This window comes from Hemitrygon akajei, chromosome 6, assembly GCF_048418815.1.
Source record: "Hemitrygon akajei chromosome 6, sHemAka1.3, whole genome shotgun sequence".
NCBI classification, from domain to species: domain Eukaryota; kingdom Metazoa; phylum Chordata; class Chondrichthyes; order Myliobatiformes; family Dasyatidae; genus Hemitrygon; species Hemitrygon akajei.
Window position 1 is genome coordinate 174,524,268 of NC_133129.1, and position 15,336 is coordinate 174,539,603.

General features: G+C 42.0%; 1 protein-coding gene across 1 annotated transcript in view; it reads left to right on the top strand.

Annotated features, from left to right (window-relative positions):
- Positions 1 to 15,336, top strand: part of ano1a (anoctamin 1, calcium activated chloride channel a) — a 288,477-nt gene that overhangs the window by 257,153 nt on the left and 15,988 nt on the right. Inside the window, exons 23-24 of the mRNA XM_073049786.1 lie at positions 7,209 to 7,361; positions 15,159 to 15,211. Of these exons, the coding sequence (XP_072905887.1) occupies positions 7,209 to 7,361; positions 15,159 to 15,211 (206 nt within the window). The remainder of the gene's footprint in view (positions 1 to 7,208; positions 7,362 to 15,158; positions 15,212 to 15,336) is intronic.

Consider the following 15,336-nt stretch of genomic DNA (forward strand, 5'->3'; position numbering starts at 1 on the left):
GACTAATTAGTTCCAGATCATCTTTGGTGAATTCAAGATTCCATGACGCTATCGGGAGGAATTCTGAGAGATCCCCTGCGATGTTTCTGGCTACATCATCTCCATGTCTAAATAATTGTTTGTTTATGATGTTCTTTATCTAACTTTCCTTTTGCAGACTAGTTGCTATTTTTAGATAACAAGGGTTAGGACTATCTTGGGGCTGGCCCATTGCCCAAATTCAGTGCTGGCTATGCTAGCGTGTTCAGTGTATGGAGAGGGAAATAGGTTGATCCTCAGTACCTGAAGTATCCCTTCAGGTAAAGCAGATTAGGTGCCATTGACTAAGCCTCAGGTGGCAGAGCTTACCAAGGCCCAAATCTCAGAGAGAAAAATTGGTAGATGTTGAAGGCCTCAGAATTGTTTTGCCTAAGGCAGCATCTGTATACCATTATTTATGGTACATTTCCAAATGTACTCTAGTCATAAGCTTATATACACAATAAATATAATCTTTTCCTGTGTTTTCCCACAATCATTCTTGCACCACCCAGTTCAATAATATTCCTTTGCAATGTATTGATGTCACTTGAATTGTTTTAAAGGTGGTTGCAGAGGGCCAAAGCCTCAGTATCCAGTGATGCAGGACCCTAGACTATTGTCTTTCTCCACAACAGCTTTCCAGTGATTGTACTGAAATTCAGTGTTTCCCTCAGTTTGGAAGGAGCTGGAGCAAGCTTGCTGAGGAGGTGGTGGGCAATGTTCCCTCTAAGGTGTGTGCATGCACACATCTTTTGTTACTAATACGCAAAGGAATTTAAACTGCACACAAAAGGTTGTCACATTGGCATGTTCAGTATAGTTCACGATTGTACTCAATCACATTTCCTTTTCCACTTCCGATGCGGATGGTGTTGACGACATGGAGTTTGCGATGATTTGTCTACAGATTTTAGAACTGGTTTATTTATAGTGTCTTTATTGAAGGAATTACTGATTCACTATGTCAAATTCCAAAGAAGCAAAGGACATGATGCTCAAAGAACTGCTAGTTCATTTGAAGCAGAATGGCTTAGTGAAACAGTAGAAACTGCTACACTAAAAGGTCTTGAGGTCAGGAACATGCAACTACAAGAAATACTCATGTACAATACAGAAATTGGTGTTACCTGTGTTTATTGTTGCAATGAAAAAGATGCTGGAGAATTTGCAAGTGGGAAGAAGCAGAGTGATATTTAGAAACTTGTCTTTTTAAAGCTTCATTTAGCAAAGAAATCACGTATGGACAGTGTACAATAGCTCCGGTGGGAAAATCCCTTCAACACCTGCTACATATGTTTTGTGAGAGTGTTGATAAATTAGAGCGAAAACGATCAAACCCTGAGGAGATCAAAGTTCTTATTGACAGGTCTTTTATTTCTTTTAAACAGCGAACAATGAACTGGACTTGGTAGTTTGTTATCCTTAGAATAGCTTCAGGTTTACTTCAGTGTGCACATGCTGTTCACTGGGCAAAACAATTGCACGGCACAAGATTTTTGCGCACACTGGTCATTACAAATTAGAGGGAACACAGGTGATGGGTGCAGGTTCAATTGTGATATTTAAGAGAAGTTTGGATATGTACGTGGATGTGAGGGTTACAGAGTCCAATGGTCTGCATGTACAAAGATGAGACTAGGCAGAAAAACAGGTTGGCATGGACTGGCTGGGTTGAAAGGCTTATTTCGGTGCTGTGATGCTCTATGGCTCTATGTTTACGTCCAAGAACTGAATTAGACACAAACAAATAAGAATATTTCCTACAAATTTTACTCCAGATGGCCGCCCCAGTTGTGTTAAATTGGCTTGCACCAGCTGTCCCAGTCAGCCATGTCATAAAGTAAGGGATTGGTTGCAAAGTGCACCCAGCTCCTCTCCTCAGCCCGTCAGTGCTCCTCCAGTGTACTCAGTGGAAAGACCAGGGAAATCTTGTCTCTGGGCTTGTTTCTGAAACAGAATCAGGTTTATTATCACAGACCTATGTGGTAAAATTTGTTGTTTTGCGGCAGCAGTACAGTGTAATACATAAGGGACCCTCCATTGGTGGGGGTTGACCATGCCAGCTGTCTGCGTGATATACAAGCCATGGCAGTAGAATATGAAGAGCAAGCTGTTGGCCACGCAGCAGACTCCCCCTCTCCACACAGCTGATGAACCCAAAGCAATGGCAGAGACCGATAGAGTTTGGCAGCAGTGGCATTGCAAGAGTTGCCAGTCAGCATTGAACTCAGCATAGGACTGCCTGAGGGACTCCAGCTCCATGCTTTTCCTCAGAGTTTATTCCCGAAGCCTTCCCCATGAGTGGGTGCCACTGCAAGGCAGCAGAGATTTGAGATCAGAGTCTTCTTTCTCCTAGATGAGCTGCCAACCACGACTGACGGGACCCATCTGCTCAAAGTGACTGATTTTAAGGTGCTGGTATCTTGCCTTTGACCCGTCTCTTGTCAGTAGAATGGTTCACCAGGCTTAGTAGCTAAGCCACACATGAAGGCTGGGAGCTGGACCTGGTTGTCAGAAGTTATTTGAGATGCGCGCCAGTGGGAGCACTGGGAGTTTAGCCCCACTGCTCTTCATCATCTGTATGTGCCGTGTCACATGACATAGAGGATCGTGATATCATGGCCATGATTGTCCTGACAAATCTTTCTACAGAGCAATTTGCAATTTCCTTCCTCCAAGCAGTGTCTTTCCAAGACGGGTGACCCCAGCCATTATCAATACTCTTCAGAGATTGTCTACCTGGTGTCAATAATCGCATAACCAGGACTTGTGGTATGCACCAGCTGCTCATATGACCATCGACCACCTGATCCCATGGCTTCACTTGGCCCTGATCAGGGGTGGTAGGGGCTAAGCAGGTGCTACACCTTGCCCCAGTGTGACCTGCAGTCTAGTGGAAGGAAGGAGTGCCTTACACCTTCTTTGGTAGAGAATCTCCACCCTGCCACCCAAACAGTACAACAGTGTTACTGTTTCTGGCGCTGTCATAGGTAATGTATATTGGGTGGTAGCAGGGAGTTCAGAAGTTTCACAGTCCTTGTTCTTGTACCACAGTACCTTCTGCCTGATGGTAGGAGGTCAAAGAGACCGTGGGATGGATAGGAGTAGTCCTTGACAATGCTGAGGCTCTATGAACGTAGTGCTTCTGCTGGATGCCCTGGATGAGGGGGTGGGGGGGGGGGGGGGAGAAACCCATTATGGCCCAACTGTGCAACTACTTTTGTTTAACGAAGTACATGAAAAACACTTCATAAATGTTACTTTCTTTGTTATTTCGGTGATGGGTTTTCCCCACACAGACGGTAAATTCCACCACTGACTGCTCTCTCCTCATCTACTCGGGACCACCTTAAACTGTGAAGCTTCACAGTCTGTTGCCAATTTAACCACATCCCATTCACAAAAGCACTTCCCAGTAACTGTGTGACTTTGGTAGTATCCTGTCTCATCCGGCTTTCTGACATTCCATTCTCCAGAGTATCTGCCTAACTATTTATAAATTGTCTGTCAAACTTGAAATAATGCTCTGTTATGAAATGTGTGATGAGGATTGGCAACCCTGTGGGATTTGTCCAATTTTTTTTTTCTGGATAAGAGGGAATTCAGTAAAGGATGACACCAATTAGAACACAAAACTAATCACTTTGTTCTCTCTGAAGCTTTTTTACTGTCTTGGTTTAAGGTGAGGGCAACCCCACTGATATTATCCAAGCATTTCTGCTGTTTGACTAGTTATACACCTATGCAATATCTTTTTATTTTTTACTCCTCTGTTCCATAAATACTTATTTTCTGTTCAAAAGTTTTATCATTTACTTAAATTATGAATTTTTAGTACATGACTTAATGCGTTGTTTCAGAAAAGCAAATTGTGCAGAATACGGGGAGTCTGCAGAAAGATGTACTGTAGATGGAGTAATTGAGTGGGCAAGAGTCCGGCTAGACAAATAAAATGTGAAAATAACCATTTACTGCTTACAATGTTTGTTTTATTGACTTGGTTTAAAATGAGGGCTGTCCCAGTGATATTATCTAAACACTCCCACTGTTTGACTTCTTTTTATACCTTTGCAATAGCTTTTTAAAAATTTTTACACTTCAGTTCTCTGGATACTTTCTTGCTGTTCAATTTAATAATGAATTATCAGTTCATGACTAAATGCCCTTTATTGGAAATGCAAATTGTGCAGAGGATGTGGAGAGTCTGCAGAGAGATAAAGAAAGATTAAGTGAGTGGGCAAGGGTCTGGTAGATGGAAGACAACATTGTTAAATACGAGGTCATCCAAATTGGAAGATAATATATTTAATGTGAACTTTGAACTTGTAATAGGGAACTGGCACAGAAGGGAAGTTGAGAACAGCGTAGACCAGTCGTGATCAGGTTGAATGGTGGAACAAGCTTGAGAGGCTGGTGGACCACTCCTGTAGCTTTCATTGTGCCTTTGAAATGTGTTAGTCACTAGCTGCCTGCTGTAAAGTTAATGAGTTCCACACCCTCTCCTGTGTCTGCAAAACAAAATGCAGGTGGATTGTAACTGAATGGAGATCATTCAGATACTTCGCCACACAGGAACCAAGCTTTTAAAACTGCAAGAGTCCCCTTTTTTAAGCAAAAACTGTTGTGAGCAATAAACTAGAAAAAACAATGCAGGAAAACCTTGATCATCTGATACATGTGGATTGTTGCCACTGTATTGGTAGATTTTCTAAATTAAGGATCAACTTTATTTGCCATATACAGTTACATGCATAACTATTCACTGATATGTTGCTGTGACATGCAACAGAAAACAACATTCAACAGTTATAAAGAATAAAGATTTATAGAAAAATAAAGTTAAAGTGCCAATATAGAATAAAATGTGCATAAACACATAAGTGCAGTATGTATTTATAATGGTATTTACGTATGTCTATATATTTTATTCCATATCTGTACTTTAATGGATGCCGTTCATATACCATGTGCCACATTGACAGACTGTCATACTTTATTGATCCTGAGGGACCAACCAAGAATAGTGTAGAAATATAGCAATATAAAACCATAAATAATAAGTTAATTATGCCAAGTGGAAATAAGTCCAGGACCAGCCTATTGGCTCAGGGTATCTGACACTCCGAGGGAGGAGTTGTAAAGTTTGATGGCCACAGGCAGGAATGACTTCCTATGATGCTCAGTGTTACATCATTACATTACATGGGTGATCTTGGTCTTTCCATGATCATAATTGTTCTTGACAAATTTTTCTGCCATTGCGTTCTTCTGGGTAGTGTCTTTACAAGCCATTATCAATACTCTTCAGAGATTGTCTAGTGTCAGTGGTCGTACAACCAGGACTCCTGATGTGCACCATCTGCTCACATGACCATCCACCACCTACTCCCATGGCTTCATGTGACCCTAATCGGAGGGTGGTCAGGGTGGGGGGGGCTAAGGAGGTGCATTACACCTTGCCTAAGGGTGACCTGCAGACTATTGGAGAGAAGGAATGCCTTACACCTGCTTTGCTAGAGACATATCTCCACCCTGCCTCCACTCTTCCTGTGGCTGTGTGTTCTGCTCCCAACACATCAGCTGTATTTATTTAAAAAAAAGTTTATTTTACAAATCAGCTTTATTTTATGAAAGCAAGAGTGAAGATTCTGGAAATGTGAAATAAAAATAAGAAGCTAGAAATACCTGACAGATCAGTCAGCATAAACTGAAGGAGAAACAGGGTTCTAATGTTTAAGGGGCTTGAAATATCAACAGTTTTGCTTTCCCTGATGCTGACTATGTTGCTGAGATTTGACCACACTTTTTGTTTGCTTCTCTCCATTCTAGAGCCACTTCTTGTCATTGACCCCCTCACCAATGGGAGCACTATCAATTCCACTGGTGATTTCACATACATCTATGAGATCTTGCAACCACTTCTGCTCCAAGGACATCAACCCCATGTTCAGCCTATCCAGCATAATTAAAGCCTCTTGTCTCTGGAGCGACTTTAGGGCATCTCTTCTGCAACTCCTTCAACACCTGTTCCATCTTTCAACATTATTCTAAGTGTGAAAAAACCAGTGTTTAATGAAGGTTTCTAATGACTCCCTAGCCCTTGAAATCAATAGCTCCATTTGTACATAGCCCAGGAAACTGTATGCCGTATGAAACAATTTCTTAGCCCGGGCTGCCACTTCAGATCATAGACCATAAGACATGGGAGCAGAATTAGGCCATTCAGCACATCAAATCTGTTCTGCCATTCCATCATGGCTGATTTATTTTTCCTCTCAACACCATTCTCTTGCCTTCTTCCTGTAACCTTCGACAATTTTACCAATCAAAAATCTATCTATCTCTATCGATCAACCTTCACTTTATATACACCCAAAGACTTGCCTCCACAAATCCAGCACCCACTGGCTAAATAAATTCCAACTCATCTCTGTTCTACGGTGACATCCTTGTATTCTGAGGCTGTTACCTCTAGATCCAGACTCACCCCCTATTGGAAACATTTTCTCCATGTCCATTCAATCTAGACCTTTCGATATTCAATTGGTTTTGAAAGATATTCCCCCTCTCCATTCTTCTACTCTCCACTGAGTACAGGCCCAGTGCCATAAAACACTCGTTCATCACCAGGGCATGCCCTCTTTTCATTGCTACCATCATGGAGGAGGTACAAGAGCCTGAAGATACACACTCAATGTTTCAGCAATCTCTTCTTCCTCTCTACGTTCAGATCTCTGAATGGATCATGAACCCATCTACAGTACCTTAATTTTTTGCTCTCCTTTTACACTACTTATTTAATTTAATTAAATATATATTATTTATTCATATAAATAATATTGCAATTTCTAGATTTTTCATTATATATTGCAATGTACTGCTGAAACAGAACAACAAATTTCACAACACGTGCTAGTGTTATTAAACCTGATTCTGATTCCTTCTACATTAACCCTTTCTTTCCTGGGATAATACAACAAGCAATGCACATGGAGGATTTTACAACGTGGTTTACAGTGCTGAGTTCTTTGATGCTATTCTATATTACTACATTTGATATCTGTATATTGCTGCACTTTATGTTCTGACCTCAGGATAGGATGTAGCTCTGGGTGCAACTTGCTATTTATGGATTTTCAATAAAAGAAAGTCTTCCTGCCCTGACTATTGATATACCCTTTCTGCAGTTATCCAGTTTGGATTTGTTACGCTGTTTGTGGCATCCTTCCCACTTGCCCCATTGTTTGCACTGCTGAACAATGTCATTGAAATCCGACTGGACGCTAAGAAGTTTATCTCTGAACTCCGAAGACCCAACGCGGCAAGATCAAAGGACATCGGTCAGTAAATCTTAACTACCGTTAACTATCTGCAAGGCTGAGTTTGTAATTTGACTTGTGAACAATATCTATGTGCATTTCGCAGTAACTGCTAAAGAAATATCTTCCTTACAACATATTGTTAATGCTGAAAGATGATGCAACCAGGTTCAACGACAAATGGTATTGATGCCGCCCCCCCCCCCCCCACTCCGCACTCTGACATTTCACTTCTTCTCACCTGCCAATTACTTGTTTTTGGGTCCCTCCTCCTTCCTTTTCTCCTATTGTCCACTCTCCTCTCCTATCAGATTCATTCTTCTCCTGCACCTGGCTTCACCTGTCACCTTCCAGCTAGCCTCCTTCCCCTGTGCCCATCTTTTTATTCAGACTTCTTCCCTTTTCCTTTACAGTCCTGAAGGAGGGTCTCGGCCCAAAATGTCGGCTGCCTGAGCTGCTGGTTTCCTCCGGCATTTTGTATGTGTTGCAATGGTCATGTTTATTTTTTATTTATTTAGAGATACAGCACAGTAACCGGCTCTTCTGCACTAATAAGCCCACACCACCCAATTAAACCCATGTGACCAATTAACCTACTAGCTCATACATCTTTGGAATGTGGGAGGAAACCAGAGCACCCGGAGGAAACCCATGTGGTCTGGGGTGAATGTATAAACTCTTAGACAGCGTTGGAATTGAACAGAGGTTGCTGGAGCTGCAGAAGCATTATGCTAACTGCTACGCTAGCATGTCAATCTGCATTGTGTAATTACTTAATGCAAGATATTGCAAAGTTCTGGAATAAACACAAGAGGAGTGGAACTAAGTAAAGGTCTGGTGTGAAGGAACAATTGGTTATTTCAACATGCACATGACCCCAGCAACTGCAGAGTGTTTAGTTATTTCATTCTGAGATCCATGTAGAAAGCCAAGTTCACAAATGAACCAGCCACTGCCATATATTCTCCAACTAAAATATTACCTCCAAAAAATCCCTTTGGAAAGCTTTTCCATTTTTGCATACTTTTGGTGGTACTGATTCCATTAACAACCCTAGAAATATGCTTAGTAATTGTACCCATTTTAAAATTGTTAATTGATTGTGATGCCACTGGGAGGCCTTTTGTATATTATCCAGTCTTGAATGGGCCCCGAAGTGAGAGGTGGTTAAGACCATAAGACATAGAAGCATAGGCCACGTGGACTACTGATTCCATCATATCTCATTTATTAACACTTTCTCCTGCCTTCTCCCTATAACATTTGATGCCCTTACTAATCAAGAACCTATCAACGTCTGCTTTAAATATATACCCAATGACTTGGCCTCTACAGCTGTCTGTGGCAATGAATTTCACAGATTCACCACCATCTTGCTAAAGAAATTCCTCCTCATCCCTGTGTTAAAGGGATGTCCTTCTATTCTGAGGCTGTGCCCTCTGGTCCTTCACTCTCCCACTGTTGGAAACATCTTCTCCATGTCCACTCTATATCGGCATTTCAATATCTGATAGGTTTCAATTCCAGTGAGTACAGGCTCAGAGATAATAAGTGCTCCTCATACATTACCCCTTTCATTCCCAGGATCATTCTTGTATACTACCTCAGGACCCTCTCCAATGCCACGTACCCTTCCTTAGATAAGCGGCCCCAAACTACTCATACTACTTAAGAGACCATCAGTTTGAATACCTAGAGTAGCATATGAGCCAGGCTGGGTAAAGGTGGCAGATTTCCTTCCCTTAAGGAGATTGGTTGACTGGATGGATTTTTACAATAGTTCAGAAGTTTTTGTAGTCACTATTACTAATGTTAGCATCAATGCATTGGGCTGAAAGGCCTGCTTCCATATTGTATGAAATTAGGAATCTAAAATGTTGTCGCAAAAACAAATCCTGATGTGATGGAGCTATTGACATTGATCCTGTTCTATTTTTCTGCAGATAAACAGTGCCAAAACTTAAGACAATTTGGCTTCAAACCATTTTGTTGTATCACAAGCAATGAGTTAATACATTTGAAATTAGCGTAGCTGTTTGTGCTTCAGTAATATCCATAAGTCATGGAAACTAGTTACTAACGTAATTCCCAGATCGTATTGTCTGGGACATAACAGTCATCAAGTTTACTGGCATTGTATATATGCACCATATGTTGGGGTGTTCCAGAAATAGATATTATACAAAAACTGGTCAACAAAACATTAACTCTCGTATGCCGCAGAGTAATTTTCTTAAATTAGCAACAATACTGATCCAGTTTATTTAGTTCTGAGACAAGTGGAAGTACTCACATGATTAAAGTTTGCTGCAGGCCTGAAGATGGAAATCTAATGAGAAAGCAGAAAAACAGAGTGATTCCTAAATTAATTTGATTGCGGGATTGTGGAATAATTGGCATCCAGCCATTTATAATGGTCAAGGGAAAAACACGGTAGCTGTTTGGCCAGGGAATGTGGGAACTGGAGTCGGATGTGCATTTTAAGTCTGCTGCAGTGTACACTTAAGTCAGGGTTTATCTGTATCTTATTGTATCTCCACCTACTATTTCTCCATAACAATCGCTAGCTTAACAAGAAGCCATCAATCTCCATTTTGAAAACTTCAAGTGATCAAGTCTCAGTTTATTTTTTTTTAGGCTGATTTCAGATTTCCACCTGACTCTGTGCCAAGGTATATTGTACTTTACGATGTTGTTCATTTTCAACTCCTCCCACACAAGGAATTGAATTTTATTTATGGCATCGGACACTCAGCTCTCACCTGTGACTCCAAGTAGCTGTTTGCATGCGACAGTGGCCACACCCTGGTCTCCCGCTTTGACAGGGGGACTAAACCAGATGATGGTAGCTGGTGGCTTTATACCCTGCTGAGATAGGGACATGCCTGTCCCAGCAGTCGAAGTCGGGTCTGGCAGACTGGGCAGATGAGATCTACAGTGAGATCCAATGGCTAGGAAGATGGTACTGCAACACTTAGTGAAGAGTGAAGGACATGACAAGGCATAGAAGACATCATGGTCATCCACTGCAGCCAAGGAAGACCTCACTTTGTGACACTTGTTTGGACCCAGACTCCTGAGGTCGAGAGAGTAGAACTGCCCCAGTGAAACGGCATTCCTTTGGACATGGTAGACAACCACCACTACATCAAATCTTTAAACCATCTTGATCACCTCTTAATTTTCCATAATGATTGGGACTATGGGCTTGTTCTAGGTAGGCTATTAATGTGTTTTAACACAGCATTATCTGGCCAGTCTCTGCTGCAGCTCCTCAAGCCCAATATAAATGTACTCAGAGTGCAAAGTCTTTTAAAGAAGCCTAAGCCTGAGGGCGGTATCATGTCATTGTCCAACATCACAGGAAAAGGCTCGTTAAATCCAGGCTGACCACCCACACCAATCCTCACCCCTCCCAGATTGTGCCATTCACCCACACACCAGGAGAAATTTACAATGGCCACTTGACCCACTACCCTGTCAGCCTTTGTGATGTGGAAGGAAAATAGAACACTGGAGGAAAACCACACGGTCAAGGAGACCATAAGACATTGGAGCAGAATTAGGCCATTCAAAGTTCAAAGTACATTTATTATTGAAAGTATCTATACCATATATAGCCTTGAGAGTCATCTTCTTGCAAGCAGTCACAGAACAAAGAAACACAATAGAATCCATGAAAAAAATAGCACATATTCAGCTAAACATACAATGTGTGGGAAGGAAAAAAAAGTGCACTTTTTTTAAAAACAAAAGCAAACAAACAATCCACAGAACATGAACCAGAGAGTCCCCGAAAGTAAGGCCACAGCCACCATTCCGTTTTGGCTGATTTATTATCCCTTTCAACCCCATTCTCCTGCCTTCCCCCGTAACTTTTTGTGCCCTTTACTAATCAAAAACCTACCAACCTCTGCTTTAAATATACTCAATGACTTGGCCTCCACAGCTATCTGTGACAGTGAATTTCACAGATTCACCACCCTCTGGCTAAAGAAATTCCTCCTCATCTCTATTCTAAAGGGACATCCTTCTAATATGAGGCTGCTGCCAGTCCATTATAAGAAACATCCTCTCCATGTTCACAGTATATAGGCCTTTCAATATGTAATAAGTATAGATTCAGGAAGAACAATCAAATTCCACACAGTGGTGAAGATCAGTTGAGATCTCTGGAACTGAGAGACAGGATCTGTGCCGGGGGTGCCCCCACTGTTATACCACACATATTACTCTTTGTACTCCAACTCCCTATGAGATGGCCAACCTTCCCCTGACTTTGCTAAATTGGTTCTTTTCAACCGAGTAGCTAACCATGAGCAGAGCTGATCAAACCCATGAGAATCTAGACTTTTTGAATCCAAAAATGTGAGCACACAATTCATTTTTTGTAATATCAGGACTATATCAAACTCACATTTATCATCCTAACTTTCAACTTTGAATTATATTGGGAGCATTCTTGCCAACCTTTTCCATTTCATTGAATGCAAGTATAAAAGCTTCAATTGGAGAGCTGTTTTAGCGATGCTCCTGCCTCATCCTATCGATGGAGTTGAGCATTGCCTACAGACTAGAGTTGGTGAAGAACACATTGAGATCTCAAATAAATGGTCCACTGTGTCAGTAAAGAAATATAATTGTCAAAGCACAGCAGGAGGTCGGTTTGACCAACCCTTCACCCAGGTAACTCCTGACAGCTGGGAGAGCAACTCTGTTAACTCAGTCTTTTTTTCCCTAGAGTCCTGGAAATGATTCCCTCCTAGATATCTGCCTTTTACTCTTTTGAAAGCCCTATTTGTTTCTGTTCCCATAATCTCTGCAGATCGTGAATTCTAATGAAGGTTTGAAATGAACTTTTCCTTGTGTTTTTTCATAGAAACATAGAAAACCTACAGCACAATACAGGCCCTTTGGCCCACAAAGCTGTGCTGAACATGTCCTTACTTTAGAACTACCTAGGCTTACCCATAGCTCTCTATTTTTCTAAGCTCCATGTAGCCATCCAGGAGTCTCCCCTATCATTTCCAGCTCCACCGCCATTGCCGGCAGCCCATTCCACACACTCACCACTCTCTGTGTAAAAATTTACCTCTGACATCTCCTCTGTACCTACTCCCAAGCACCTTAAAACTATGCCCTCTCGTGCTAGCCATTTCAGCCCTGGGGTAAAGCCTCTGACTATCTTTTTGGTTTCAGGATTGCAAATCTGTGTCCCTTAATCACTGAACCATCAAATAAAGGAAACTGATTCCTGCTTATAAACATTTGATGACTTTGTATGCCCCCATCACATCTTCCCATTAACCTTCACCTCCCATTTCACCCACCATGCTCCTTCTGTTTCCCTCTTCTTCCCACCTGTCTCCATGTATCTTCCACCTACCATTATCTCCTAACTCTACCTCTCCTTCTCCCCACTACACAAAGCCCTCCCCCACCTGGCACCACCTGCCATCACCTTTTGCCCTGCCTCAGCTTAAGCTCTTATCTCACTATCCCCCCCCCCTCCCCACTTTATACTAGCCATCTTCCTTCTTTACTTTCAGTCCTAATGTAGGGTTTTAACTGGAAACTTTGACAGTTCCTTCCATGTCCTGCCTCACAGATACTGCTTGATCCGCTGAGTTCCTCTAGCAGATTGTTAGCCCAGATTCCAGCATCTGTAGTTTCTTGTGTTGTCTCATTATTCTGCTTTGCTTCAAGGAGATCAAACTGACTTCTCCCCCATATAACCTAATACTTGAGACCAATCATCCCTGGAACCATGCTTGTAAATGGCCTTATCCTCTGCACCTGTGGCACATCTTGGAAACCTGCACAGTGGTGATGGAATAACCTGATTTTATTGCATCACCTGCTATGTAAGGTGCAATAAGAATGGACTTGGACTTTTCAAAGGTTACTTTAGAGATATGGCATGATAAATGATCATGGTCCCATGACCATGATTGTTCTTGGCAAATTTTACTACAAAAGTGCTTTGCAATTGCCTTCTTCTCAACAAGAAAGGCGACCCGAGCCATCATAAATACTCCTCAGAGGTTGTCTGCCTGGTGTCCATGGTTGCATAACCAGGACTTGTGATAAGCACCAGCTGCTCATACAACCAACCAACACCTGCTTCCATGGCTTCACATGACCCTGATTTTTTTTTTTTGGAGAAAGGGAATGGTTGCTAAGCAGGTGCTACACCTTGCCCAAAGGTGACCTGCAGGCTAGTGGAGGGAAGAAGCGCCTTAGTCCTCCTTTGGTAGAGCCGTATCTCCAGCCTGCCACCTGAATTCAGCATGGTAACCACAAGGCACATGATGATGATGATGATGACGATAACATGGTAACACGCCCTTCTGGTCCAGCGAGCTTGCACTGCCCAATTACACCCCTGTGACTAACCTGGACATCTTTGGAAAGTGGGAGGAAACCAGAGCACAGGAGGAATCCATACAGTCACGCAGAGGACGTACTATTTCCTTACAAACAACGGCAGAATTGAACCCAGGTCACTGCCACTATAATAGTGTTATACTCATTGCACAGCCACCACGCCATCTCATTTCTTACAATGCATAAGTGACATTCTACATATTGTCATATACTTCTGCTCAAACTGCTACATTCCTCCAGCAGGTTGTTTAATTGAGGAAGCATTCGGGCATAAGAAAGCCAAATATGAGGAGCTGGTAGAGCAGTGCCAGAGACAGGTGGAGGACACGATGTGAGCCTATAGGGAAGGGTGTAGAAGTTTTGCTGACTGCTCGCTCTGCATTAACTACTCCCTCCTTGGCATTATGGAGGGTTGTGAAGAAAACAGTCATCAGGACCATCCCAGAGGCTGCTGAGCAAGACTCTAGATGGCTCTGGATCAAGAAGTGTGACCTGTGGACCAGTGTTACTGGGACATGATCTGGGGACTGATCAACCCCGGCTAGATCGCCTGGGCAAGGGAGTCTGATGTTGGATGACCCAAAGCACCCGATGACCCCAGGTTACATCACTGATGATGTGTCCCAGTGCATCCTACAATGTATCTCAGCATCACTTCTCCAGATTTCAGCCCCTACAGTCTCTTGCATCTCATTCTCATTAACCTGCTTATTCCCCTGCCATACTGTACATGTCTGCTCTGCTAGCAAGTCCATAGGTGTGCTGGAATCAATAAAATTAGTAAATATAGTGGCAGAGGTACCCGTAGGTTGCTGAATCCTGGAATCACCATGGGCAGTAGCTGCCATAGTATTCAGGACATCTTCAAGGAGCATTGCCTCAAAAAGGCAGCATCCATCATTAATGACCCCCATCACCCAGGACATGCTCTGTTCTCATTGCTACCATCAGGAAGGAGGTACAGAGCATGAAGGCACACACTCAATGATTCAGGAACAGCTTCTTCCCCTCTGCCATGCAATTTCTGAATGGACATTGAACCCATGAACACTAACTCACTACATTTTTATTTTTATTTTTGCATTACTTATTTAATTCAACTATTTTATATATATATACCTTAATTTGTGTTGTTTTGTTATTATGTATTACATTGTATTGCTGTTGCAAACACAGCAAATTTCACAATATATGCTGGTGATATTAAACCTGATTCCAATTCTAATTCTGAATCCTTCAGTGGTTTAAAGGCTAAACAAGCAATTAAATTGAGTTACTTCTGAATGTGTGAATAACTACCAAGAATTCAGTCTGGGTGTGATTTGTCATTTTGAAACAGGAACTGTTTCAACATATGGGAATAGCCTGGAGCTAGTCTGACAATAGTTAGAATGGTCCAAAATAGAGTAACCATTCTCCTGTTGTTTTTAGGTATCTGGTACAACATTCTCAGAGGCATTGGGAAGTTGGCAGTCATCATTAATGTAAGTTCATATTATTTATTTAACAGAAAAATGTTCCTTTGGGAAATTTTCCATCTTACCATTTAATAAACAAATTCGGAAGTGACTAATTCTTTGTATGTGTTTGCTCTAAGTGTCTTAACACT